The 23,525-nt window shown below is 49.1% G+C and overlaps 10 protein-coding genes across 10 annotated transcripts; 4 read left to right on the forward strand and 6 right to left on the reverse strand.

Annotated features, from left to right (window-relative positions):
- Window positions 1-470: 470 nt before the first annotated feature.
- Window positions 471-4,939, forward strand: K441DRAFT_604826 (uncharacterized protein). The gene is made up of 6 exons (XM_067645354.1): window positions 471-794; window positions 846-1,082; window positions 1,132-1,715; window positions 1,778-2,401; window positions 2,462-4,012; window positions 4,193-4,939. Exons 1-6 carry the CDS (start codon window positions 634-636, stop codon window positions 4,708-4,710), a joined length of 3,675 nt encoding a protein of 1,224 aa, XP_067507547.1. The 5' UTR covers window positions 471-633; the 3' UTR covers window positions 4,711-4,939.
- A 1,071-nt stretch (window positions 4,940-6,010) lies between these two features.
- Window positions 6,011-7,108, reverse strand: K441DRAFT_629974 (IGPD-domain-containing protein). Its single transcript, XM_067646251.1, has 2 exons — window positions 6,764-7,108; window positions 6,011-6,663 (listed from the first exon to the last, which is right to left on the reverse strand). The coding sequence occupies exons 1-2, from the start codon at window positions 7,029-7,031 to the stop codon at window positions 6,254-6,256; spliced, it is 678 nt and encodes a 225-aa protein (XP_067507548.1). The 5' UTR covers window positions 7,032-7,108; the 3' UTR covers window positions 6,011-6,253.
- Window positions 7,109-7,210: 102 nt separating this feature from the next.
- Window positions 7,211-8,110, forward strand: K441DRAFT_654974 (RBP11-like subunits of RNA polymerase). The gene is made up of 5 exons (XM_067647766.1): window positions 7,211-7,318; window positions 7,475-7,527; window positions 7,589-7,680; window positions 7,731-7,807; window positions 7,861-8,110. The coding sequence occupies exons 1-5, from the start codon at window positions 7,255-7,257 to the stop codon at window positions 7,977-7,979; spliced, it is 405 nt and encodes a 134-aa protein (XP_067507549.1). The 5' UTR covers window positions 7,211-7,254; the 3' UTR covers window positions 7,980-8,110.
- Window positions 7,993-8,786, reverse strand: K441DRAFT_604835 (uncharacterized protein; the record flags this gene model as incomplete). The annotated part of the gene is made up of 4 exons (XM_067645355.1): window positions 8,694-8,786; window positions 8,581-8,642; window positions 8,364-8,510; window positions 7,993-8,277 (listed from the first exon to the last, which is right to left on the reverse strand). Exons 1-4 carry the CDS (start codon window positions 8,731-8,733, stop codon window positions 7,993-7,995), a joined length of 534 nt encoding a protein of 177 aa, XP_067507550.1. The 5' UTR covers window positions 8,734-8,786.
- Window positions 8,787-8,963: 177 nt separating this feature from the next.
- K441DRAFT_545579 (cell cycle control protein cwf14) lies at window positions 8,964-9,600 on the forward strand (the record flags this gene model as incomplete). Its single annotated transcript, XM_067642815.1, has 3 exons — window positions 8,964-9,138; window positions 9,250-9,380; window positions 9,457-9,600. The coding sequence occupies 3 exons, from the start codon at window positions 8,964-8,966 to the stop codon at window positions 9,598-9,600; spliced, it is 450 nt and encodes a 149-aa protein (XP_067507551.1).
- Window positions 9,601-10,790: 1,190 nt separating this feature from the next.
- K441DRAFT_546252 (uncharacterized protein) lies at window positions 10,791-13,031 on the reverse strand (the record flags this gene model as incomplete). The annotated part of the gene is made up of 1 exon (XM_067642850.1): window positions 10,791-13,031. The coding sequence occupies one exon, from the start codon at window positions 13,029-13,031 to the stop codon at window positions 10,791-10,793; it is 2,241 nt and encodes a 746-aa protein (XP_067507552.1).
- Window positions 13,032-14,603: 1,572 nt separating this feature from the next.
- K441DRAFT_342354 (uncharacterized protein) lies at window positions 14,604-15,077 on the reverse strand. Its single transcript, XM_067641272.1, has one exon. It carries the CDS (start codon window positions 14,911-14,913, stop codon window positions 14,656-14,658), a length of 258 nt encoding a protein of 85 aa, XP_067507553.1. The 5' UTR covers window positions 14,914-15,077; the 3' UTR covers window positions 14,604-14,655.
- Window positions 15,078-18,220: 3,143 nt separating this feature from the next.
- K441DRAFT_654978 (uncharacterized protein) lies at window positions 18,221-18,812 on the reverse strand. Its single transcript, XM_067647767.1, has one exon. The coding sequence runs from the start codon at window positions 18,667-18,669 to the stop codon at window positions 18,304-18,306; it is 366 nt and encodes a 121-aa protein (XP_067507554.1). The 5' UTR covers window positions 18,670-18,812; the 3' UTR covers window positions 18,221-18,303.
- Window positions 18,600-21,242, reverse strand: K441DRAFT_654979 (uncharacterized protein). The gene is made up of 4 exons (XM_067647768.1): window positions 20,226-21,242; window positions 19,884-20,170; window positions 18,773-19,732; window positions 18,600-18,691 (listed from the first exon to the last, which is right to left on the reverse strand). The coding sequence occupies exons 1-3, from the start codon at window positions 21,147-21,149 to the stop codon at window positions 19,093-19,095; spliced, it is 1,851 nt and encodes a 616-aa protein (XP_067507555.1). The 5' UTR covers window positions 21,150-21,242; the 3' UTR covers window positions 18,600-18,691; window positions 18,773-19,092.
- Window positions 21,243-21,764: 522 nt separating this feature from the next.
- Window positions 21,765-23,269, forward strand: K441DRAFT_654980 (alcohol dehydrogenase). The gene has a single exon (XM_067647769.1). It carries the CDS (start codon window positions 22,053-22,055, stop codon window positions 23,067-23,069), a length of 1,017 nt encoding a protein of 338 aa, XP_067507556.1. The 5' UTR covers window positions 21,765-22,052; the 3' UTR covers window positions 23,070-23,269.
- Window positions 23,270-23,525: the final 256 nt, after the last annotated feature.

Consider the following 23,525-nt stretch of genomic DNA (forward strand, 5'->3'; position numbering starts at 1 on the left):
CCCATTTTTGATACTTGATGTCGGGTAACGACTGTTGAGGTTTATCGCCGGAGTTGTGGAGAACCTTGCGGGAAACTTAATTTGTGCTAAGCCGCACTGCCAAGAAGTTTCTGTGGCTAGTATCATTCTGGCTAGCTGGTTCTATCCTTGCACCCACCCAGTTAGACAACTTCGTTTTGGTCTACAACTAATACCTCTGCGCATGTNATAACATAGGATTATTGCCAAAAGTTCCTTGCTGTAAGAACAGCACACTCAAAGGCGATAGAATTGCCGTAAATGCCGATGCTATCAGGCTAGCCAATGGGTAACCTAATTAGCGTGAGCAGCCGCGTAGTCCAGATATGAGGAACTGGTTCTAACACTGATCGAGATACGCCTTTAGCGACAACAAATCATGGCTCAATCTCACATGAAACGTCGAATGGCCCAGACAGTGTTTTGCCAGCGATTGGCTAGTTTTGCGCGCTCGCAGCGATGCACAACGGTGCCTGCATTGCCGCGAGGATGCCGTTCAGCTGAGTCGATGTGAGCGCCAGCCTGGATCCAACCTCCACTTCCCAACTCGACAGCCAACTTCGTATGCCGACTCAGCGACTCAATATTCACTGAGAACCCCTTCGCTCCCCAGCGATGCCAGACAAGGACCTCCGCCTACTCGCGCTCGATGGCGGTGGGGTCCGCGGCCTGTCCGCGCTTATTATCCTCGAGCAGCTCATGGAGACTATCGACCCAGAGAGCCCTCCGAAACCGTGCGACTACTTCGACATGATTGGGGGAACAAGCACTGGCGGGTGGGTTGTTGCAATATTCGCAGACTATAGACGTATATGCTGACCGACCAGGCTTATTGCAATCATGCTCGGCCGGCTAAAGATGAGCATCGACGAGTGCATCGACGCCTACCTATCACTTTTAGACCGAGTTTTCCAGAAAAAGAGGCATCGCGTCACGACAAAAGGTAATATTCAAGGCAGGTTCGACTCCGAGGAGTTGGCGCGAGCTGTGAAGGAGGTGGTCACAGCACAGGAACTACAGGAAGACGCCTTGCTAAAGGACGTATTGGACGATGCATGCAAAGTGTGAGTTAGCCTCATACTCGCTTGGAGTGCTAGTCACTAATCAATGCAGATTCGTGTGCGCGACAAGCAAACAGACGAGCGAAACGGTGTGCCTCACAAGCTACAGGTCGCCGCGTGGTGGTAGTGACCTCCTAAACTGCGTTAAGATATGGGAAGCCTGCCGTGCAACTTCGGCGGCGTCCTCCTTCTTTGATCCTATTGCTATCGGGCGGTATGAAGAAGAGTTTGTGGACGGGGCTACGGGAGCCAATAATCCGGTATGGGAGGTATGGAATCAGGCTCAGCTAATGTGGGGCCCGCAACCGCTCGAGGGCAGGATTAAATGTCTGGTCTCGATCGGTACCGGCGTCCCTTCGTTAAAGCCATTTCGGGATGACGTCTACATCGGCAACACGCTCGTTGCAATCGCTACAGAGACGGAGCAGACGGCAGAGAGGTTTCGCCGAGACAAGTCACACCTCCATGACGGTGGCCGGTACTACCGGTTTAACGTTAATCGCGGGTTAGAGGAGATCGGCCTCGAGGAGTCGAAGAAGAGGAAGGAGATTGCCGCGGCCACACGGCACTACGTCGGATCTCAGGATGTGTTTAAGCAAATGCAGGCATGCGCAGACAATATGGCAGGAAGAGAATGTCAGTCCTAAATGTTCAATCAAGAGTTGCTTTATTAGTCATGTAGCTAAATGCTTATATAGACTTTGGAGAATATCGAACAGTCTTCAGCCTCGAAGGTGTCCCGAGAGTGAGCAAATTCGTGGGACGACCAGCCGAGATGGCAGAGCTTGAACGAGTGCTCCTACCAAAACGGCAGAGCTGCCGACAGAAGACACTTGTGCTTTATGGACTCGGCGGGATAGGCAAGACGCAGCTAGCCGTTGAGTTTGCCCGGCAGCATCACCGCAAGTTTAGTGCCGTGTTCTGGCTAGATGGAAGGAGCGAGGATAGCCTCATGCGGAGCATTGCGAGTTCCGCGAGTAGGATCCCAGAAGGCCAGATTTCCGAGTCAAGTAGGACATACTCTGCAGACGGTAACGGCGACATTAACATAGTTGTCCGAGAGGTAATAGGCTGGCTTGCTCAACAGGACAACACCGACTGGCTGCTTATCTTCGACAATGTCGATAGAGATCACAGCCATCGCAATTCCGACCCCGATGCATACGATGTGAGGCGCTACTTCTCTAGCGCCGACCATGGGTCTGTCCTGATCACGACTAGACTAGCCAAGCTAGAGCAGCTAGGGCACTCGCAGCAGTTGGGTAAGGTTGACCAGGATCAAGCGGAAGCTATTCTTCGAAGCCGGTATAAGAGAAAGTACAGTAAGAATGTACTTTATTATAGTAACCATACGGACGTCAAAGCTAATGATACTGTTACAGACCTAGCCGAGAGCGAGCGCTTATTAGGCTTGTTGGACGGCCTCCCGCTAGCAATTGCACAGGCCGCTGCGTTTCTACAGGAGAGTGGAATTGAGCTTCAGACCTATATCAGATTCTATGAGCAGCAGTGGAAAGAGCTCATGGATTTACGAGACTGGGCGGACGCCCCGCTCCAGGACTACCCCGATCGCAGTATCTGGACGACATGGGCTATCTCGTATAATGCCATTCGAGAAAGGCACGTAGCTACGGCCAACCTACTTCTTCTCTGGGCATTCCTTGACAGCAAAGATCTGTGGTACGGTCTGTTTGCATCAGCATGCAGCGCGTCTACAACTACTGCGACAAGCTTATCGGAATGGATTGGAGACCTTGCAAGCAATGAGCTAGAGTTTACCAAGGCGATTCAGCTACTACGCAACTACTCGCTAATCGAGGATGTCAAAGACCTAGCGAGCTATGCTACTCATCCGGTCGTCCATAGGTGGGCATACTACTTCCAAGGCAAGGATTCTAGAGTACAGCTAGCTCAACTAGCGGTAATCGTTGTTGGATGGGCCGTACCTCACAACTTATCGCGGGGATACTCTACTATACAGCGCCGACTCCTACCTCATGCGCAAGCGTGTTCTCGATGTGTACTAACGGACGAGACAAGACGAAGTTCTAGAAGTCACGATAGGGTAAACATGGAGATCAAGGTAGCCGAGGAACGAGTTGTAATGCTAGATGCAATTTGTCGGCTAGGTATCCTCTACGTCGACCAGAGCAAGCTAGGCGAGGCAGAGAATATGTACCAGCGGGCGTTACAAGGATACGAGAAGGCCCTCGGTGTAGAACACATGTCGACACTAGTCACGATCAGTAACTTAGGGAACCTCTACGCCGACCAAGGCAAGCTAGGCGAGGCAGAGAAGATGTACCGGCGGGCGCTGCAAGGAACGGAGAAGGCCCTCGGTGCAGAACACATGTCGACACTGGGCATGGTCAATAACTTGGGGCTCCTCTACGCCGACCAGGGCAAGCTAGGCGAGGCAGAGAAGATGTGCCAGCGGGCGCTGCAAGGATATGAGAAGGCCCTCGGTGCAGAGCACACGTCGATACTGGGCATGGTCAATAACCTGGGGCTCCTCTACGCCGGCCAGGGCAAGCTAGGCGAGGCAGAGAAGATGTACCAGCGGGCGCTGCAAGGATACGAGAAGGCCCTCGGTGCAGAGCACACGTCGACACTGGACACGGTCAATAACTTAGGGAGCCTCTACGCCGACCAGGGCAAGCTAGGCGAGGCAGAGAAGATGTACCAGCGAGCGCTGCAAGGAAAGGAGAAGGCCCTCGGTGCAGAACATACGTCGACACTTGGCACGGTCAATAACTTAGGGGGCCTCTATAGGGACCAGGGCAAGCTAGGCGAGGCAGAGAAGATGCACCAGCGAGCGCTACAAGGAAAGGAGAAGGTCCTCGGTGCAGAACACATGTCGACACTGGTCACGGTCAATAGCTTAGGGAACCTCTACGCCAACCAGGGCAAGCTAGGCGAGGCAGAGAAGATGTCGGTGCAGAACACATGTCGACACTGTCACGGTCAATAGCTTAGGGAACTCTACGCCAACCAGGGCAAGCTAGGCGAGGCAGAGAAGATGTTACAGCGGGCGCTGCAAGGAACGAGAAGGCCCTCGGTGCAGAAATATGTCGACACTGGTCACGGTCACTTAGGGAACCTCTATAGGGACCACCAGGGCAAGCTAGGCGAGGCAGAGAAGATGTACCAGCGGGCGCTGCAAGGATACGAGAAGGCCCTCGGTGCAGAACATATGTCGACACTGGACCCGGTCAATAACTTAGGGAACCTCTACGCCAACCAGGGCAAGCTAGGCGAGGCAGAGAAGATGTACCAGCGAGCGCTGCAAGGATACGAGAAGGCCCTCGGTGCAGACAATGTTACGGCTTATATCCCGGCGCTAAACACAATCTGGGGCCTCGGCTCTCTCTTTGAACGTCAAGCCGATTTAGCAAAGGCTAGGATAATGTATTCAAAGGCTCTAGTAGGATATGAGAAAGTCTGCGGACCTGATCATCTAAGGTCTCGGGGTTTGCGGGACAATCTTCGTGCTTTGGATACCGCGACGGAGAAAAAGGCCTTAATAGACGTGAGAGAGCCGGTGAACAAATCTCAGGGAGAAACGTCGCATCTAGGTGCTAAAGGAACTCTATCACAATCAAAACGCTACAAAAAGCTTCGTTTAAGGTAGGTCCTTGTTAGTGTGGCTTTATTGCGATACCTTCTAGGTATAATATTTTACTTGTATTTTCTTTGTATCCTATATTATATAGGGTCAAGGGGAACATATGCCTCTATAGTCTATAATTGCCACTCGATTTCTAGTATCTTCTGTAATTAACAGCCAAAATTTAGCAAATCCAAAGTAGCGTTAGTATCTAGAAAGAACACGAAGGGAAGAATGCGAAATAAGGAGCCGGAGAAATTAATATTCTATATGCCATACAAGCAAGATTCCAATCTTTGCGGCGAGATTGGTTTGGCTCGCACGCCTTATCCTTACCCTGGTTATAATAAGCCAGCTAGCCAGAATGGGGCTAGTTAGAGCGGAGGTGTCTTGGCATTGCGAATCCAGCTCTGGAAAAGGCACACTGATGAAGCATCTATAGCATGCGCTAGTTGAGAACAACCTCCAAATATGGACCAAGACAAACAACCTAGTTCTCGCAAGCATTAGGTGAGACCCCTAAAAAGGGAAGGCGGCAGATAGAAGAATACACGCCCGCTGTAAAGGCTTGCTTGAAGTGCACTTTTCACCGCCGCAGAGAAATTCGCCCACCCTGACAAACAAGTATGTACGATCGAAGATCCACTTTCTCCACCGAACAATCAAGGAATCCTTCAGTACAAAAGAAGTCGAGAATACCTTCATTGGTTAAGCACGCCCAAACCTTCACGCACAGGTCGCAATATAGAGTATTCCTCGCTCGAATCATGTCGACCTGAATCGGATTTACTTATTACCGTCTTACTATTGACTCGACTCGGTCACCCACTTAGTCTACTACTTTATGTATATATAGTCTCATTTTCTTCATAGATCAATCAAACACACGAGTTCGTTCGACAAATCAAAACCCTGCTACGCTAACAGCAGGATCTGATGCCTGATGTTGTAGCAATGCTGTTAGAACCTGCCTACAAAGTTGAGATCACCCATGGCTTGCCGCGGGTGTTGTTTGTATTTAGCATGACTCCAGCATGAAACACACATATGGTGAAATTTCAACGCTGAGAATTTGGACATAATTGTGCAGTGGTTTTTAGAGACCTTTGCTGACCAGCTCGATGCTGGAAGTAGCGGCTGGCTTTTGTTTATATCTTTACATTTCCCAAAAGCTAGGTCATAGCCCTTGCTTCACGGTCAGGATGATAGTCCATCGCTTCTAGATTTGACTCTATGGGCTATATCTGTAAGAAGAGCCAGAAGACGTCAATTAATAACAACTTAACTGCTTTGCCCCTAGGTGCAAGCTATTAATAACTGTACGCGGGAGGCACAAGCTGGGAGATATTTCTTGAAAGGCTATGGCAAGCTACAGTAAAGCTTTTCAGGAGTCTTCAGTTAGCCATTGAATCTAGATACTTTTGGGGACTGTCTCGCCCTTTCCCTTCCCTGCACGCTTTTAGCACACAAACCTCTACAAAACATGAACGCAGATACCCTAAATCCGCCCCTGATATACCATAAACGCCCGCAGCTAGACCTCCTCTATTCAATTCTGCTCTCCGCTCTAATACAACACCCCCTTCGTACTCATCACCTCTCCCTCTCTCCCAGCAATCCTGCTCGTCGCCATCCTAATCGCTACGGCTAACGCCTTAAACGCACTCTCAGCCCTATGGTGGTCATTGTCACCTCTTATACAATCAACATGCAGCGTGACACCAGCGCCCTGTGCGAAGCTCTGCAGACAATGCGGTAGCATCTCGGTGCTTAGATCGCCGATTTTCTCGCGCTTAAGACCAAGGTTTATCACGGAGTAGGGCCTATTGGAGAGATCGATGACGGCGCGTGAGAGGGCTTCGTCGAGCGGGCAGTAGGCGCTACCGAAGCGGGCGAGGCCTGTAGAGGAGCCGAGGGCGGTCTTGAAGGCAGTACCTAGCGCGATGAAGGTGTCTTCAGCGGTGTGGTGGTCATCAACTAGGAGTTTTATTTAGAATGGTAGGACTATACAGGATTGACGGTAATATAAGGGCGTAGAAGGCTTAGCTAGGCGCGATGGAATGGAGCTGGAGCGTACTATGCAAGTCTCCTCGACATCGTATTCGGAGCGACCATCCAGCATGCTTCGCCAGCGCATGGATCATATGGTCCAGAAAACCGATCCCGGAGTCCACATCTATAGTCTGCGATTTCGAGACCTGCGCGGCATGGCTTTTTGACTCCCCATTCGCAGTTGCGCTTTCTTTGAGCTCTTCGAGAGCCCCGCCATCAAGATTGAGGGACAGCTGAATTTTAGTTTCGTTGGTGTCGCGATTCAGCGTCGTGCTGCGTATCCTGTCCGCCATAGTGATATATTGATTTTTGAGAGCGCGAAGGGAATCAATTGGTGTTGAGTATGAGTTGGAAAAAAAAGCGTGGATTGTCTTTGTGAGAATTGACGTGGGGAGCTCGGCGGCGGAGTCTCGGGACTTTTTGCTGATTAGATAAGGCGACTTTGGAAATTTCGAAGTCTCGGGCTTGCCCAGCATTCGACGCAGCAATTTCCGAGGAACAGCATTTACCACCGCCATGCCGTCGCAAACACGAGACGGGGACCAGGTTATGGAGGATGCGCCGGTAAACGGGCAGGATGGCGAGCTGCCGGTCATGCCGTCGCAAACACGAGACGGGGACCAGGTTATGGAGGATGCGCCGGTAAACGGGCAGGATGGCGAGCTGCCGGTCATGCCGTCGCAAACACGAGACGGGGACCAGGTTATGGAGGATGCGCCGGTAAACGGGCAGGATGGCGAGCTGCCGGTCGCTGAAGAGGAAGAACCTGAGAAGCAACGCATTCGTGTGGTACGTCGCATTGCACTTATAGCTGCTCTGCAGACCGTAGAGCGTATCTAACATAATCTAGTTACCTGGGTCAACTGACACAGCTGCATCGTTTGAGTTCGAGAAGGAAGATCACACGTTAGGGAACGCGCTGCGGTATATCATTATGAAGAAGTACATTTATATAAGGCCAAGATTATTAGGTACATTCTGACCTGAGATAGTCCAGACGTAGAGTTTTGCGGGTATTCTATTCCGCATCCTTCGGAGGAGAGGATGAATATCCGAATCCAGACATACGGTATGTTTTCTCTGATATTCCATATCTACATTAGCTAACGAAGCTTGATGCAGATAACGTTAGTGTATACGATGTTCTCGAGAAGGGTTTAAACGATCTCATGGACCTCTGTGATGTTGTGATGGACAAGTTTACGATTGCACGAGACGAGTTTGCTGCGCGAGAAAGCTAGGAGACCACCATAATCATGGGATGTGCATTGCGGGCGTTTTATATGGGATCTGGCGCACAAAAAGGAAATGTGGTATTGGCATATGTACAAAAGTCTTTGGCACAGGAGCTGTCGCGCTCAGTTCCGTCCCTATATTATACCCCGTTAGCCCAAAATCATTAGTTCGAAGTAATTTGGCGGGTGTTCTGACCTCCAAGAACCCGTTGATGAAATTCGACGGCAGCCGTGCCTTAGGGTCCTCTTCTGTACGGAAGTATTTAAGGACATGGGTCAATTGTTTCCAGTAATTTAACGTTTCCTGCGAGGTAATTAGCAATAGCCCGTCTCTCGTTATAGAGCTCTGGGGCTATATAATCCTCCCTGAATTCCTTTAGACCTTCATACCTGGAACTCTTGATGCGAATTGAATATCAGTACGTCCACCGTGTTCAACTGAGCCACATATCGATGTCTCTCAAACTCTTGGCGCACTTTTGTTCGGATCGTCGAGATTGGTAGGCTCAAGGAGTACATTTGCTGGATCTCCGGCGCCTATGGATTTTACTCTTGTAAGTATCGAGAAGGTGTAAGATGGTTCTGTAACCTTTCAGGAACAACATACAGCTCGAAGCCAATCCCGGTAGGAATGGAGGACTCGTCGTTTGGCATCGGCCCAATTGGCCGCTGTGAAGACGTTAGTTGAGTTAGCAAAGAATATCGAGGAATAATACATACAGGATCGCGTCCTCTGGGCGAGATAGGTCGGGTTGATCATCTTGTGCGGAGCTTGTACCAGGGATGATGGCGGCTCTGTCTGGTGGGTTGATGTTGCGTTCGGAATGGACTTGGCATTGCTTACGGAGCGATGTCATGAAAGTTCACAGCGGCGACAACCCATATTCTTACCAACAACAACCTAGTGTCACAGATCTGCCACTCGTTGCCTACGAATTAGGTACCGCTTACTGTCTCTCTGCATAGCTCCAAAAAGTCCGTACTGCCATCATGCCTGTCTATCGGACTGGAGCAAGGAATAAGAAACCCCCACCAGATGGCTTCGAAGATATCGAGGATACCCTCCTCGAATTTTCAAATAAGATGAAGGATGCGGAGAACGCCTCACACGAAGGAAAGAAGAAGTACGAGATGTTATGGCCTATCTTCCAAATAACTCATCAACGTACGTCTTGCCCGCAACCAATACTCAAGGGCCTTTGGCCCGTCCTATTATCTTGGCTTGACCTTCTCATAACTTATGTAGAGTATGGATGTTAACAGGTTTGGTTTACAGGATCTCGATACATATATGATTTATACTATGAGAAGGAGGCGATTAGTAAAACCCTATACGACTGGCTGTTAAAGAACGGCTACGCTGACGCGAATCTGATCGCAAAGTGGAAGAAACAAGGCTATGAAAAGGTACACACAAGCTTTATCCTCTGTCCCTCTTCATATCTTTAGTAGGATCTATGCTAACATTATACCCGCCTTCTAGCTTTGCTGCCTGCGCTGCATCCAGACAAAGGAAACGAACTTCAACAGCACCTGCATATGCCGCGTGCCGAAAGACAAGCTACAGGAAAACCAGACGATCGAATGCGTCAGCTGCGGTTGTCGAGGGTGTTCTTCCAGCGATTAGGTACATTCACTAACTTTATCACCTTGTCGAACCGTTACCGAACGTTGCGTGAGCAGTAGCTGCAGCACCCGCAACCTCACGACCCCCTTCAGCACCCTGACACCTCTGTTCTTGCTGTAACAAGTCCCACGAAAGGCGGCCATAACGGCACGGAAACCTTATCAAGTAGGACAAGTATTGGATACCCAAAGCACTAGTATTCCACGGTTGCGGCGGCGTTTAGAAGATGGGAGAAGATCTCTTTGCCTTGTAGTATAGATTCTACGGCTACCGTATCTTTCACTCTATATTTGTCGCTACTAGAGTTGGAGACCACAGGCTTTAAGCCCATTCAGGTGTACACGGAGTATTTTTATAAGTGTAAAAGATGCGACGGTCTTGCAGTGTATGGCGAATCATCTCATGCTTTTATTTCTAGCTGAACCTGACATCGCGGTAGCAGAACATCAAAACCCTTAACGAGGAACAATTGTCCGCTCACATCTAATGAAGTGCGATGGATATTCTTTTCCTAGATAGATCAAATATATAAGGTCACTCAAGCAGACAAGTAGTTTGTGTCACATACTAAACTAATATTGTATCACAACCATGAAAAAGTGAACTAGAATCTACCCGTGCCAATCCCCAGGATAAGATACAGGAAAACAGCCCATAAACTGCATGATCCTCGTAACCATGTTAGGTCATACCGGGGACAACATGTCTTCAGTAAGAATCATGATAGGAGGTAGAGGTAGGGTGTGCGTAGGTAGGAAAGTGAGGAAGCTAGCATTATTATAGGAAATACCCCAAAAAAAAGCTCAAGAAAGGAACCTAAAACATTCCAAGGGAAAATCCAAGCGCTAGAAAAGCAAACAGTCCAGTAAGGAAAGGAAAAAGGGACCCAAAAACGCCAGAAGAAATCATTCGCAGTCCATACAAATAGTGTGGAGTGCGCAGTACGCGTACCAATACGCCAACGCTGAAATATCTTTAGTAATTGGGATATAGCGTATAAAACCGGCCCTAAAGCGCCGTGATTCAACCTCCAAAAAGAATCAAGTGGGCGGGAAGACACCGCCAGCGGTCAGTCATGGGTATCATCTTCGTCATAGCATCGTTCAGCTTTCCAGACAGTACGGTCAGAAAGTCACCAAAAAAATATACTAATAATTTTTGACGCGTCCAAACGCGTTAATCCGAGTGGTTTAAAAAAGGGAGGTAGAGCTACGACCGAAAGACGGTCGGTTAGGTGGTTTTGTTGGCGAGCCATTCAGAGCCACAGCTGACGCGCCAATTTTCTGAAAACCTTGTAGGATATCAAACCCGGCCTCCTCTGATTCGTCGCTGTGCAGATCGACACCGAAGAAATCATCATTAGGGAGGTCATAATCCTCAACGGGGCTTAAGCCAGGCAAAGGGTTCGAATCTGGCATCGATTTAGGCAGTGCGAACTCGGGAGATGGGTTTGAAGTCGGTGCCTTCGATGGTGATTCGAAACGAGTTGGCGATTCAAGTGATGGAATGTTTAGAAAAGGCGACTTCCAGCTAGGGGTTGGAGTGATAGATCGAGCGTTGGTTTTCAATCCAGTGATGTCAGCAAGAATACCAGAGGTAGTAGCAGCACGTTCGAGACGGGGGCGCTTAATAGAACGTTTAGATGGAGATTCGAGATTCGCCGCGTCTGCAAACACATCAAAAGAGTCATGAAACCCAGATTCATGGAGATTGAAGTTCTCTTCGTCTGGAACTTGAACAGCAGGGCTCCAAGGCTGATATAGAAGATGGTTGTCAACCATAACCGCCATGCTTTTGTCGGGAGAGCCGCCCACGAGTTCGCGAATGCGGTTACGGTGGTTGCGGAGGTTTGTGTTGGGGGAGACAGATGCAGGAGGCAGCGCAGGCCGCTTGAAGACGACAGCTGGAGTGAGTGGGCCTTCGTTGCTTGTGTCGAAAGGGCGGAATGGGGATGAAGAGACAAGATGAGAGGCGCTGGGTGGTTTCATGAGAGACCTAACCTTCGAGGGGCTATCGTAGGATGAACCGCGAATGCGAGCAATTTCTTCCTCGGCACGACCACGTTTGATAATAGGGCGATCAATATCGGCTTCTGAAGTCAGGAGAGGACCCAAAGGGTTGCCTTTGATGGCTGACGATTCAATTGACGAATAATAGCCGCTGTCTCCCAAAGTAGTGAACTTGCATTTCCTTCCGCCGGATCGGGTCGTCGAGGGAAAGCGGGGTACTCGTGGTGGTGTGCCGTCTCGGAGAGAACGAGATATGGGTGGAGGTGGTGAAGAGTGAATATCAGCGGGGGGCGGAGAGGACGGAATTGCTCGAGAGGGAGGTGGCATTTGGTACTCCGGTTCTTGGCCGTCATGTGCAGCAGGATCAGAGCAAGGGATGGTGGCGTCTGAGGAGAGCTCGGTCTCTTCGGGGAATTTGCTCGAGTCAATGCTTTTAACAACGCTCGATTGGACTGGGAAAGCACCGATTGAAGGTGCTGTGGAAGGACGCGCCATATCATTATGTATTGTTTGCATGAATCCATCTGGGTTAGTGGTTCGCCGTGATGACTTGACTTTGTGGAACTGATTCTCATAACCTGTGTTGATATACCAATAGTTGCCCTTTCCAGGATCATCTTTCGGTCTTTCTTGTTTGCTAAAGGCTTTGCTTAGACTGAGATTGTGTCGAATGCTGTTCTGCCAGCCAGTTTCCGAAGAGCGATAGTACTTGAAAGTGTCCGAGATCCACTTGTAGATTTGGGCGAGAGTTAGCCGACGGTTGGGCGCACGGAGAATAGCCATGCCTATGAGGTTAGCGTAGCTAAACGGTGGCTTGCCGCCATCATCTTCTACGACTGGCATTTCGTCTGGTTCCGGAACTGGACCAAGGTCATCATCTTTAGTCTTTTGTTTCTTGCTGGGCCGATCACGTAAAGGTGCGGAGTCCATCAGTGCTCGCTTCATTGGAGCTTTCTGTCCGTGTAAGGGGTCCGAGAATTGGAGTTCTTGATCGTCGAGTACGGACGGGGTGTAGATGTTCTCCTTATCGAATTGAGCAGACGGGAAAGTTGTGAAAAGAGCATTTTGCACTTTTGTGATCGACTTCGCTTGTTTCGGGAAGTGACGTTGGGCTTTTTTCATCGGGGAGTCGGTGCTGAGGGCGGGTTGTCGAGGGGGAGGTATAGAGATGGAGTTTAGACAGGTTTCTGCAAGGGCACTTGGTGGAGGTGAGCTGGAGAGTCGGAAAGATTTTCGCGGCGAAGGTTCGCCCGGTTGTGAATCAGGTGGATTCAGGAGTGTGTGGTGGTCAGAAGACACATCGGTAACTGGTCCGAACGCGGAGAGAAGCTGGGCCTCAAATTGGGCGACCTCATGGTGATCCGGAGAGGAAATGGGGTCCTGGAAAATTTGCAAGGGAGGTTGTCGACGCGTCGCAGCCATGGCTGTTGTCGACGGAGAGATTCAGTCGATCCCAGAAGGACTTCTCAGGTCTTATGACGCGTAAAATCGCGTGAATTAGGGCAACTCGAAGTCAATCGAGGGCGGTGGACACGATCTCGGACCGGCGGTGTCTGCGGAAATTGCGATGACGATGGGCGAGAAGGCGAGGTCGGAGAAGTCAAAATGGAGACGGATGAAGCTGTAGAAACAAAGATGCGAGAAGCGATTCACCGGAGATATCTGGAGAGATAGGTGAGTTGCGTGGCGTAAAAGAGAGTGGGCTCGATCATCTTACCTGGCTGAGCTTGAGGAAGCTGGGCGGATGGTGACTCGCTTGGATGGCGCTAAGGCTCTGCGCTTAGCGGCAGACTAGGAAGTGGAGGCCAGCTGAAGGTGACAAATGCGGGCAGTAAGCCGTGTGGAAATTGAACGTAATAATTGCGAGATAAAGAAGCGGCAAGAAACGCCGTGGAGGTGTTGATATGAGTGTGTGAGAGAGAGGAGCAAGAAGGGATGAAATGGTTCGGCTGCTGCTGTGCCCTGCTTCCGTTGGGTGGGGTGGGAGGAACGGCAAGGGCGAGGGAGTAGGCAAGGCATACCGCCAACCCAACTTATTGGTGAAGAGCGTCAGCCGCCCGTTCTGACGCAAGGGTGCCTTTTCCAATCACAGCCTATCATCGACAAAACCGTCTCGACGCGTCCAGCCTAATCGATCGCGTCGCATCCACAGCCTTCAAGCTTCTTCCCCTCCGTCTCACCACTAGACAGCAGGTTTTTGATCGACTGCAACCCATCCAAGGCACAATTGTCTGCTGCGTTTCTCATTGATCGTGTCGAGAAGGCTGTGAGCTCTGCCAATGCTTCATATGCACCGTGCCGGATAAAGGTGACGATGCATGACGAAAACTCAAGCACACCGAGTCTTGTCATTGCGAAACACCAAGAATGCCTGGTCGAGGGAAGTTGAAGCGGCAGTACTCCGAACTTCCGGAAACTCTCATCCATGCCTTCATGTTCACATAACGTGTAACTACGCGATTGCCATGCTGTGCTCATGCAAACCAGACGCTCACTTATTTCTTCGTGCACTACAAGTTCTAATTACTAGACCAGCAGAAAACATGAACACGTAGCCTACCCTAAGCAGTAATAGCAGTCTTCATCCTATGGTTTCCAATGTTTACTCCACGTCATGTCCGCAGCTTTCTCCCGTCCAGCAAAGTATGAGCCCACTTTGCCAGCCGTCAGGGATTCCCTAGGCACGCGTGGACCCTTGTTGACGCCTAACTTGGGATACTTTTGCACGGAGTTTTCCATGTACCACAATCCAAACACCTTTTCCCGCAATCTCAAGCTCTTTTCCAACGTCGCCCTTCTAAGTGTACTCTCCTCCTGGTCTTACCTATTGCACACGGGTGATTTCCCTAACAAAGTAGATAGTACTGAGGTTCATTGTCCTCCGTTTTATAGAACCGCTATCTCAACAATAATATTTCACTGCATTCGGAATACTTACTAGTTTTAATTCGGAGTGGAAATGCCAAAGAATCATTAACACCTACTCCTAAATTATTATTTATTGATTCTTGATTAACGTCTGATGCGGTCCCAATTAAGGTCCAGACTACCGCCGTAATGTAGGTACAAAAAACCTCCAAGGGAGACGTGAGTGGTAATACAGAGTGTACCCCCCTAGGTAGCACGCCCGTACTACATCAACGGGAGGAAAAATACCTTTAGGTCGCTGCTCTGAGACTCCCATAAGGGAGTGTCCTGATCGCCTATCTTGCCCTGCCTGCCATTCGTACCATGCTTCCTGTTGAGATTGTAACTGCCGTAGAATTGATGTAATCCTGCCCTTGCTCCCATTCGAACGCCCCATATATACGCCTATAGCCCTCCTGCTTGCAGCGTGATTTCTACCCCAAAGGAACAGCGAGACGTGTAAGAACTAGGTGTCTTTTCCTAGGGCCCGACCTAGGTCCCCTATGCACATCCCCAGCCAAAGATGTAGAGGAAGACGGAATACCGTGCGGTAGGTCCAGGCTGTCGGGTATGGTAGGGTCCTACTCCTAAATTATCACATTCCCGTAGACAACCAGACCATGGACTCGTTTCCCTTATTTATTGCAATGAGACGCATCACATTTGCTAGGTGAAAGATCAACTTTACACGACAACTCAGCGTCCACACCAATCCCACTCAAGCAATTTTTCCGAAGAACGCTTTGGGAAAGGCACGTTTAGGAAAGTAAAGGCAGACTCCAAGGCTTCAGTCGGTGACGCAAACCACTAGTGATGACTATCATACGCCGGCTCCCAAGTCTCCCCTTTTACTCTGCGAGATTTGACTGATAATCAGTATGAATAAATCACGTTTGATTTAAAACAACTTCCACCCCCTAAAGCTTTATGCTCTACCTGCTAACTATATAGTATCACATGAAATTTATTTCGCCCTGAACTGAATTGACTTCATAATTTGATAAACAACAGCATAACTAAAGATAATCATTCTCCCGTCTAGGCCGAGTCAGCCTTATCAAGTCCGAAAGTTTGAAGGGGAAGGTTGAACTAGCCTCTTATGTTCAGCCCGGCGGGCTGCCTTGGGCAAAACTACTTTATAATATTTCTGGCTAGAGCCACGTATTACTTTAACAATAACGATCGTTTAATATTTAATGCACCGCATACATTATTCATTCTTGATTAATGTCTGATGCTGTCCCCATCTGGGTCCATGCAGACGAATATCGTTAGGTACAAAAAACCTCCAAGGGAGACGTGAGCGGTAATACAGCATGTACCCCTCCAGGTAGCACGCCCGTACTACATCAACGGGAGGGAAAATACCGTTAGGTCACTGCTCTGAGACTCAGTCCTTTGAGTGTCCTGATTGCCTATTTTGCCCTGTCTGCCGTTCGTACCGTGCTTCCGCTTAAATTAAGGTTGCCGTAAAACTGATAGTGTGCCTGCCCTTACTCCCTTAGTTGCCCTATGTGTGTACACGCCTATAGGCCCCCTGCTTGCAGCATGATTTCTACCCCAAAGAAGCAGCGGGACATAGAAGCACCGCATACAACAATATTTATAGCATCGCCCAAGAATGGCTCAAGACAGCCCGTTATCAATACCCGCTAGTGTCATCGGAATCTGTTGAACGAACTCGTGTGGATTGATCTATGAAGAAAATGAGACTATAAATACATAATGGATGGGTCACAGGCACCCCTGATCTAACCCTAATACAGTAGTGATCGGTACCAGGTCGACATCTAAGGGGGAATTTTTGAGGCCTATATTTAATCTACGGTTTTAGTTAGCTCGGATACTGGGCGATTATCTCGACCATGTATTGAGTTTCTTGCTATTTCTTGGATGTATTAAATCAAAAGGATTTCTTTAATTGTGAAAATTGCAAGATTGCATAATACGTATCTGAAAGCCCGCACAAAAAAAGGTTGCATATGCCAAGATCACTATGTTATAGTACAGCATCTTTTCAATTCCGGTGGTTAGCGCAGCCGCTCCCGCACGGCCTTTTTGTAGGGGAAAGTTGACAAAACACGCTAACCACGGGATGCGCCAGGATGCTGGATATCTGTTGGGGTCCTAAGGCTAGCTCAATACTCAATACTGCTTAGCCTGATCCGCAAATTCTTGGCCCCACTTGAACCGGGGCCCAGCCTTGAGAAAGCCTGCCCCTAATTTTCAAGCATCGAGCCTTTCTTCCGCCGAAGGATTCTCGTCTCTGTACCTGAGTTTCGAGTGAAGATTGACGTCTTGGCTAGCGAGATCAAGTAATCCTGTATTATCCACCAGTCTTTGTCCCAAAACACATGCCCTAACTTTCTTAGTCTGTAGCTTTGGAATGGGATGCGGAAGTTTAAATACAACCTTCTAGTTCATCGACGATATCTTCGAATCTTGTGACCAGATACAGTTAAGCTCCTTTAGCTCCCATGGAGAAAGCCTGACCATGTTATTCGGCAATTTAACCTAGCATCACTTGCTCCCGAGCTCCCTGGGCACGGCCGCTAAAGAGTCTACGGTAAGCCTCGAGTCGCGGAATGCGCGATGTAAACGGTTATGTTCATTATCCGAAAGAATTAGTATGCCCAAGCCCTAGGTTCCCGCGGTCATGTGGCATCTTATTTCGCTGATGAATAAAGCTTCACATTTTTGCCAGAGATTTCTGGGCATAATCGTCGATAAAAAGTCCACGACTGACCAAATCCGACAAAGCGGAGTTGAGACAGTCAAGTCGCGAAGATCTGCGTCCACCTACTTCGTCCTGTTGCCTTCTGAAAAAAGCCAAAGTGCGTTAGCGTCTAATGTCCGTGAAAGCTCTCCCTAGATCTTAAAAATCATAGGAATTTCATGCTGTTGTACTATCCTAGTTGGCTAACTGCAAGGTAACGCTGGACACTAGGGAGGCATTGTAGGCCAGAACGGCATCAGGCAAGACCAGTGATGCAAACACTCTTTGGACAACGGTGGCGAAGATAAGGGGTTTGTGATTTCTAAGGATTTGACAACAGTAGAGGGACGTACGGATAGTACAACAAACATCTTTTGGTGAAGAGAGTTGCAGCAAGGTCGTAAAACTGAGCTCTATGGAAGCATCTCCAAGCTGATATGACTCATGGTGAGACGTATTGTTCTTGCGGGATATCAAAGTGATGTAGATGAGGAGAATAAGGTTTCTTTGAGGAATTTCACTCATCTAGGCGGTTGCTCACTAACTGCTCTTAAACTAACACCAACGTGCTGCCGGTCGACGTTCCACTAGAATCATTGACCATAAATCATGCCACTATTAACTGGCGTTAGCGCCTCCGCAAACAAGGGTGCTGTGTAAGCTGCATCATCGGCGAAGCGAGGAATAGAATTCTCCAGGTTGTTCCCGAACTCCGAAATAATTTACAGTAGCGGAAGCTGCCGAATGCCCTCGCTCGGCGATCCGGGTATGCACAGATCATGCTCGAGTATCTCGCCTGGTAAAATTCGCCGGTTATCGATAAGAGTAAAGCCAATAGAACCAAGTTGAAATGCCCAATTATCATTTTGCCAACGCACGGATCACCAGATGGTAGGACGCTACCAGGGGAAGGGATACTGACTGCGGTGACACTGGAGGCAATAGTCGTCACACCAAAGATGCAAACTTTGTAATGAATGATATGAAACTAGCATTATTTGTTTTGTTAGAATTCTCCACCTAAAACCTTAAAGACTAATCCACTGTCCAAACAATCTTATTGCGCTGCCTTCAAGACGTCGGAAACTCAAGATCCTTATACTCCTCGTCAACCTGAACTAGAGCGCCGAATCCGCCCTCCTCAACAAACTTCGTCTCTACCACGAAAGTTGCCAAAAGCATCAGATCCTCAGTATCGCTCGCGTTCATGCTGATCTTGTGGTGGCAGCCTGGTGCCTCATACCACGTCTCCCCTTTTTCCAGAACGAGTGTCGGGTCGTTGTTCATCTTATTGTACGCGGTTCCCGAGATGACAACGCCCGCGACGGACGCTCCACCGTGGCGGTGAGGAGGCGAGGAGCCACCTGGGGGAAAGGAGACGCTCAAGCCGATGACGGAGAAGCCTGGAACGTTGCGGAGAGAGTAGTTGTATAGCATCTTTATGGCCGGGCGCGGTTTGCTGTCGTAATCTTTAGCTATGAAGCGTTGGAGCAGGAGTACACGGCCGTTCCGTTGGGGTAATCTATACTAGGTTGCATACCTTCTGTCAAAGACCGGGTCCTCGATCGTGTGAACCATCTTTGCTGTGTTTATTGAGTAGTCTCTCTAGATAGGGTGGATTTTGTGTTCGTGGCCACGTTAATGTGTTGTATGGTCAAGATACTCAAGACCTCGATGGGCAGCATCACCTCTTTATATTTAAAAATCATAGAGTGGAGACGCAAAACGAAACCTCCAAAGGACTAGAAAGACATACCGGGTACCAAAGGAGCAATGCCATTGCTCCAGGCTTACTTTCATACGCCGTTTCCCGTGAGACGAGTCCCCGAATAGCCTACACTGATCCGAAGGGTTATGTCCTTAGTAATGAATAGTAGCGTCGAATGGAAAGCCAGTACTCGAAGTCAGATCACTTCTTGCAAACTCTAATCCTAGTTCCAAGCCAGAACCTGGGAAATCAAAGTAATCAGCCGGGTTGGTCCCAGTGAAGAGTTCCACATGGATAATTGGGCTATCATTAAGGATCTGTGGGACGTTTTCATCTAGCAAGCTTCCGCCCTCAGGCGGCTTTTCGGATTCAGCTCCAGGCCCTAAGTTCAATAACTCCTTTGCAATGGTCTTGACCTCCCTCACCACCTTCTCTCCCCGCGGCCACACCTCCGAAAAGATCTCAAGGGAGCCCATGGCAACTCTTATGCGCTCTCTTGCGACTCTGAGTTGCTCACCTTTGAGAATGTGTTTGCAGGCCGAGAGATGTGCAATGGTAATATTGGCGATAATGCAAATAGAGAAAGGGGTATGGACTGCCATGCGGCAGGGAAGAGTGAGCATATCAGTCATTCTCTCAATGGCGCACAGGATTTTAGCTGTGTGAATATGTGCGTCGCAGTAATAAACTGGCGCTAAGCGTTCTGGTGGCGGTGGCGGGGAACATGAANACACGCTTTCGATCGCGCTGTATTTAAGGGTTGAGAGATATCTATGGAGATCCACCGTATAACTATTGGATGTTAGCTTGAGAGCTTAGAATGCATGCATATGAAGCCTTGATATGGGAGCTAATGGGCAGACCGGTAGGCTATGTGATCAACTTACAGCGGTAGCCTGATACGAACCTTCTGCCTGACTTGGGACTATTAGAGCTGACTTACACTTGGACCAATATATTTGCTTTAAATAGAAGTTCGTCCAGCGTTCCGTCATCTCTAAACAGCTTATGCTTGGACTTCGAAAGCAGCGATAGCCAAGCCGCAATGCTAGCATCTGCGTTCGCGCACATCATCTTGACACTTTCTTCGCAGTCCCGGGGAATACCAATAATTATATGGTCAAGACTTCGTACTAGACCAACAAGGTAGGCGAATGATGAGAAATCCGTATGGTCTATCGCGAATTCCCGATTATCGTAATCATCCAAAGTCTTAGGATGAGGGATATTCTGAAGACACGTTTAAGCAACCGTAAGCCACTTGACTGGGCCTTGCAGGACGTACCCCTGAATTGTACTCAGCTTCTTCACATGGAAGCTCAACAGTGGCAGGCACTTCCCTCTGGCTTGTGCCAAAAGTTGTTGCATGATTACTAGATGCGATATGTGCATCGGTGAGATATAACTGCCACCATGTCCTTCGCCAGCTCTCGGCCAGAACTAGATCTCCTTCAGAATTCCCAATTGCAAACTGCCTGAGGTTCATGCCGATAGTAAGCGCTTGGCTGGTAGCCATGTCAAGCAGCTTGCGCGCTCTTTGGATATTGCCACACCAATACACCGCAATTGAATACAGAATTAGCGCTTGGACTTCATATCCACTTGCGTATGGTTGTGGTTCCCCTAAAGCAATCTTCACTTGCTCCTCTAATGGAGCTGATGAGATGGTTGGTGCATAGAGTGAGCCAATAAATTGCATGACCAAAACCAATACTTTCATTCCAGGAATTTTTTCGTTGAGCTTTTGCTTGAAAATATGGATCGGAAGGGCGCATGGCTGAGAGATATGAAAGAAGGTATAGTAAAGATCCAAGAGAGACTCCCTGGCGCCGTTTATTTGAAATCCGACGACATGATCATCATCCGCGAGGCTGGAGCCGCTGGAGTTCGAAGATTCGGATTGATCTGATATGAGAATAGGAGTATTCTCCAAACCCCCAGATTGGGTACTACGTAAGGGTGGTATAGTCACAGGTTGGTTGGACAGGGATGGAGGAGACGTCGTCCGGGTCTCGTTTTGCGGCGCCACGGCGCGGACCCTACCGCCTCTGCGTGACTTCAGATAGACACATTGGCTGCCATCATTAGAGCATCGAGAGCAAGTTGGAATTGCTGCATTACATCTGAGATGGCGGCTGCGGCACTGCACGCAAGCTAGTGAAGCTCGGTTCGCGGTTCTTGTGGAAGGTTGGAGGGGTGACTGCTGCATGATCGTGTTCGTGACGACCGGTATCACATAAACAAATCACCTACGACTAACGAAAGCACAAAGAGATTGAAGTCGATTCATACACATTCGTGCTGACTTGAAGTTGGAGTCATCTGCCGTGACTGCCAATTGGCACTCTTGGAAAAAACTGCTTACACACCATGCCAAGGAAGTGTTTACGAGCATATTCCTTGGCACTGCATACAGCCTGTACGCTCCGGCATCTCCTGTTGCGCAGCGCGGTACACACGCAACTTCGCTAATATTTAGCCAAGTGCACCATCCAGCGTAGATACTGTGCACTTACGAAAAAGGCTGTGCACGCCTAAGCAAGGTATGTGCACTTGTAAATTTTTAAGCTTAATTGTAAGAGTTAAACTTGAAGTTCTCTAGTGTGCAAGAAAGCGAAATTGCGTGTGTGTACCGCGCTGCGGGGGGGAGATCCTGCAGCGGGCGACTCTGGGACTAACCTAAGCAGGTGAGTTTTACCTTTCTCTGTTTCCGAGATGCGAGAGACTAAGCTCGTTGTGTATCAAATAACCGAGAGCCTAACAGGACATCGGGTACTCAACTTTCCTCGCTCGGCGTTGAACTGCGTAACAAATAACATCATGGAAGTAATCAAGGCGCATAGCCGCTGCTCATGGAAATGGTATAGGAACATTGGAATTGTATCGATTTCCGCGGAATGCACTGGTGATTGTGCGCGAATTGAAGGAGACTTGTGCGTATATAACCGCGATGAACCTCCGTCAAGTTTCTATTGCTTCCCAGTATCAACAGCACAAGCTTCAATCGTAAATTCAAATACTCAGTTAGCAAGACAAAAATTTATATTCATTCACCATCCTCTACCATCAGTAATACTCCCAGATATATCAAAGAGCTACTCTCACATCTCCAATGTCTTCCACATCACTACCGGTTCAGATTCGATCCATCCTGCAACCAGACTTCCAAAAAACGGACCTGATATTGACCGAGCTTCCCATCCAGCAAGCTAAGGAAGGCACCGATGAGCATCTAATCAAAGTCTACGCAACCGCTCCCTGCAGTGGCGAGCTGTTGTGGGTCAGGGACTTCCCACAAATAGTACTGCCCGGCAAGGTTGGCGTCCCATGTTATGATCTCAGCGGCGTTGTGGTTACCGCGCCCGCCAGCTCGCCGTTCCAGCCTGGTGCGGAAATCTACACACGCATCGACGCTGGTCGAACAGGCAACGCCCGGGAGTACACGATTGCGCTGACGAGCGAGCTCGCATTGAAGCCGAAGAATCTGTCATGGGAAGAAGCAGCATCCGTCCCGCTGAGCGCCTTTACGGCCTATCAGGCTCTGTTCGAACATGGTGGCCTCAATCCTGGCTGGAATGACGAGGCCGGCAAGCTAGAGAACTCAAAGAAGCGGGTCTTGATCACTACCTCATCGGGAGCTGTTGGTGTGTGGGTCGCCCAGCTCGCCAAAATAGCAGGCGTGAAAGATATCATTGGGATGGCCGGCCCCAATAACATTGACTTTGTCAAGAGCCTCGGCGTCACCGAAGTTATCAACTACAAGCAGCAGTCGCTCGGTGCATGGGCTGCCGCGGGCAACCCAAAAGTAGACCTCATAATTGACATGCTTGGCAATCAGACCCTCGCTGATGCATGGACGGCGGTTAAAGATGGCGGTGTCTTGATCAGTATCAGGGAGCCCCCCGAGAACCGCAAGCCGAAGGAAAATGCGCCGAAAGATGTTGCTAACCACTTCTTCATCATGAAGCCTGAAGGCTGGCAGCTAAAAGAAATTGCTAGACTGCTGGAGAATGGCGAGGCTAGGACCGTGGTGGATAGCGTGTGGAACTTGGAGGAATTCAAGGAAGCGTTTGCAAAGTCAGAGAGCGGACATCCTAGAGGAAAGGTTATAATCAAGGTTCATGAGTAGCTAAGAGTGGATCATACGCTTCCCGGATAGATCTCGCTCTTGGAAAACAGATTTTGTATATGCCGTTGTATTATTATGATAAGCGCATGATTGGACGGTATTATGTTTGCTAACCCTCTTAATTACGGTAGCATACGTCTTTATATCAATGAAAATCAAGTGTCAAAAGTGTTGGCCACTGAGGTAGCCTTACTACGGAGGTGCGACGGGTGCTGTCGACGTCCGTATCAGACGGTGTCAGTCTAGTTTTCAACCTGTATCATCACTCTCTAGGGACCCCTGTAGGAGGTCAATTCTCTTATGTATATTAGGGCTCTTAGAGCCACCTTAAATAAGACAGATCACTCGTACAATTCTGTGTCTCTACCTACCAGCTAGCTTATGTCATTCGTGATACCTGCCTGGCTGAAAAAAAGCAGGTTCGCGTGGTACTACAGGCTGCTCTTGCAAAGGTCA

Source organism: Cenococcum geophilum, assembly GCF_001692895.1.
Source record: "Cenococcum geophilum 1.58 unplaced genomic scaffold K441scaffold_8, whole genome shotgun sequence".
NCBI classification, from domain to species: domain Eukaryota; kingdom Fungi; phylum Ascomycota; class Dothideomycetes; order Gloniales; family Gloniaceae; genus Cenococcum; species Cenococcum geophilum.

Bases quoted from the DNA above. Each gene is read 5' to 3' on its own strand.
- K441DRAFT_604826 (XM_067645354.1), top strand. From the start codon at position 634: ATGCCAGACAAGGACCTCCGCCTACTCGCGCTCGATGGCGGTGGGGTC. The intron at 1,716-1,777 runs GTCAGTCCTAAA...ATGCTTATATAG, and splicing joins CAATATGGCAGGAAGAGAAT to ACTTTGGAGAATATCGAACA. The intron at 2,402-2,461 runs GTAAGAATGTAC...ATACTGTTACAG, and splicing joins CCGGTATAAGAGAAAGTACA to ACCTAGCCGAGAGCGAGCGC.
- K441DRAFT_629974 (XM_067646251.1), bottom strand. From the start codon at position 7,031: ATGGCGGACAGGATACGCAGCACGACGCTGAATCGCGACACCAACGAA. The intron at 6,664-6,763 runs GTACGCTCCAGC...TAAAACTCCTAG, and splicing joins ATGTCGAGGAGACTTGCATA to TTGATGACCACCACACCGCT.
- K441DRAFT_654974 (XM_067647766.1), top strand. From the start codon at position 7,255: ATGCCGTCGCAAACACGAGACGGGGACCAGGTTATGGAGGATGCGCCG. The intron at 7,319-7,474 runs GCGAGCTGCCGG...ACGGGCAGGATG, and splicing joins GCCGGTAAACGGGCAGGATG to GCGAGCTGCCGGTCGCTGAA. The intron at 7,681-7,730 runs GTACATTTATAT...GACCTGAGATAG, and splicing joins CGGTATATCATTATGAAGAA to TCCAGACGTAGAGTTTTGCG.
- K441DRAFT_342354 (XM_067641272.1), bottom strand. From the start codon at position 14,913: ATGGGGCGTTCGAATGGGAGCAAGGGCAGGATTACATCAATTCTACGG.
- K441DRAFT_654978 (XM_067647767.1), bottom strand. From the start codon at position 18,669: ATGCTATACAACTACTCTCTCCGCAACGTTCCAGGCTTCTCCGTCATC.
- K441DRAFT_654980 (XM_067647769.1), top strand. From the start codon at position 22,053: ATGTCTTCCACATCACTACCGGTTCAGATTCGATCCATCCTGCAACCA.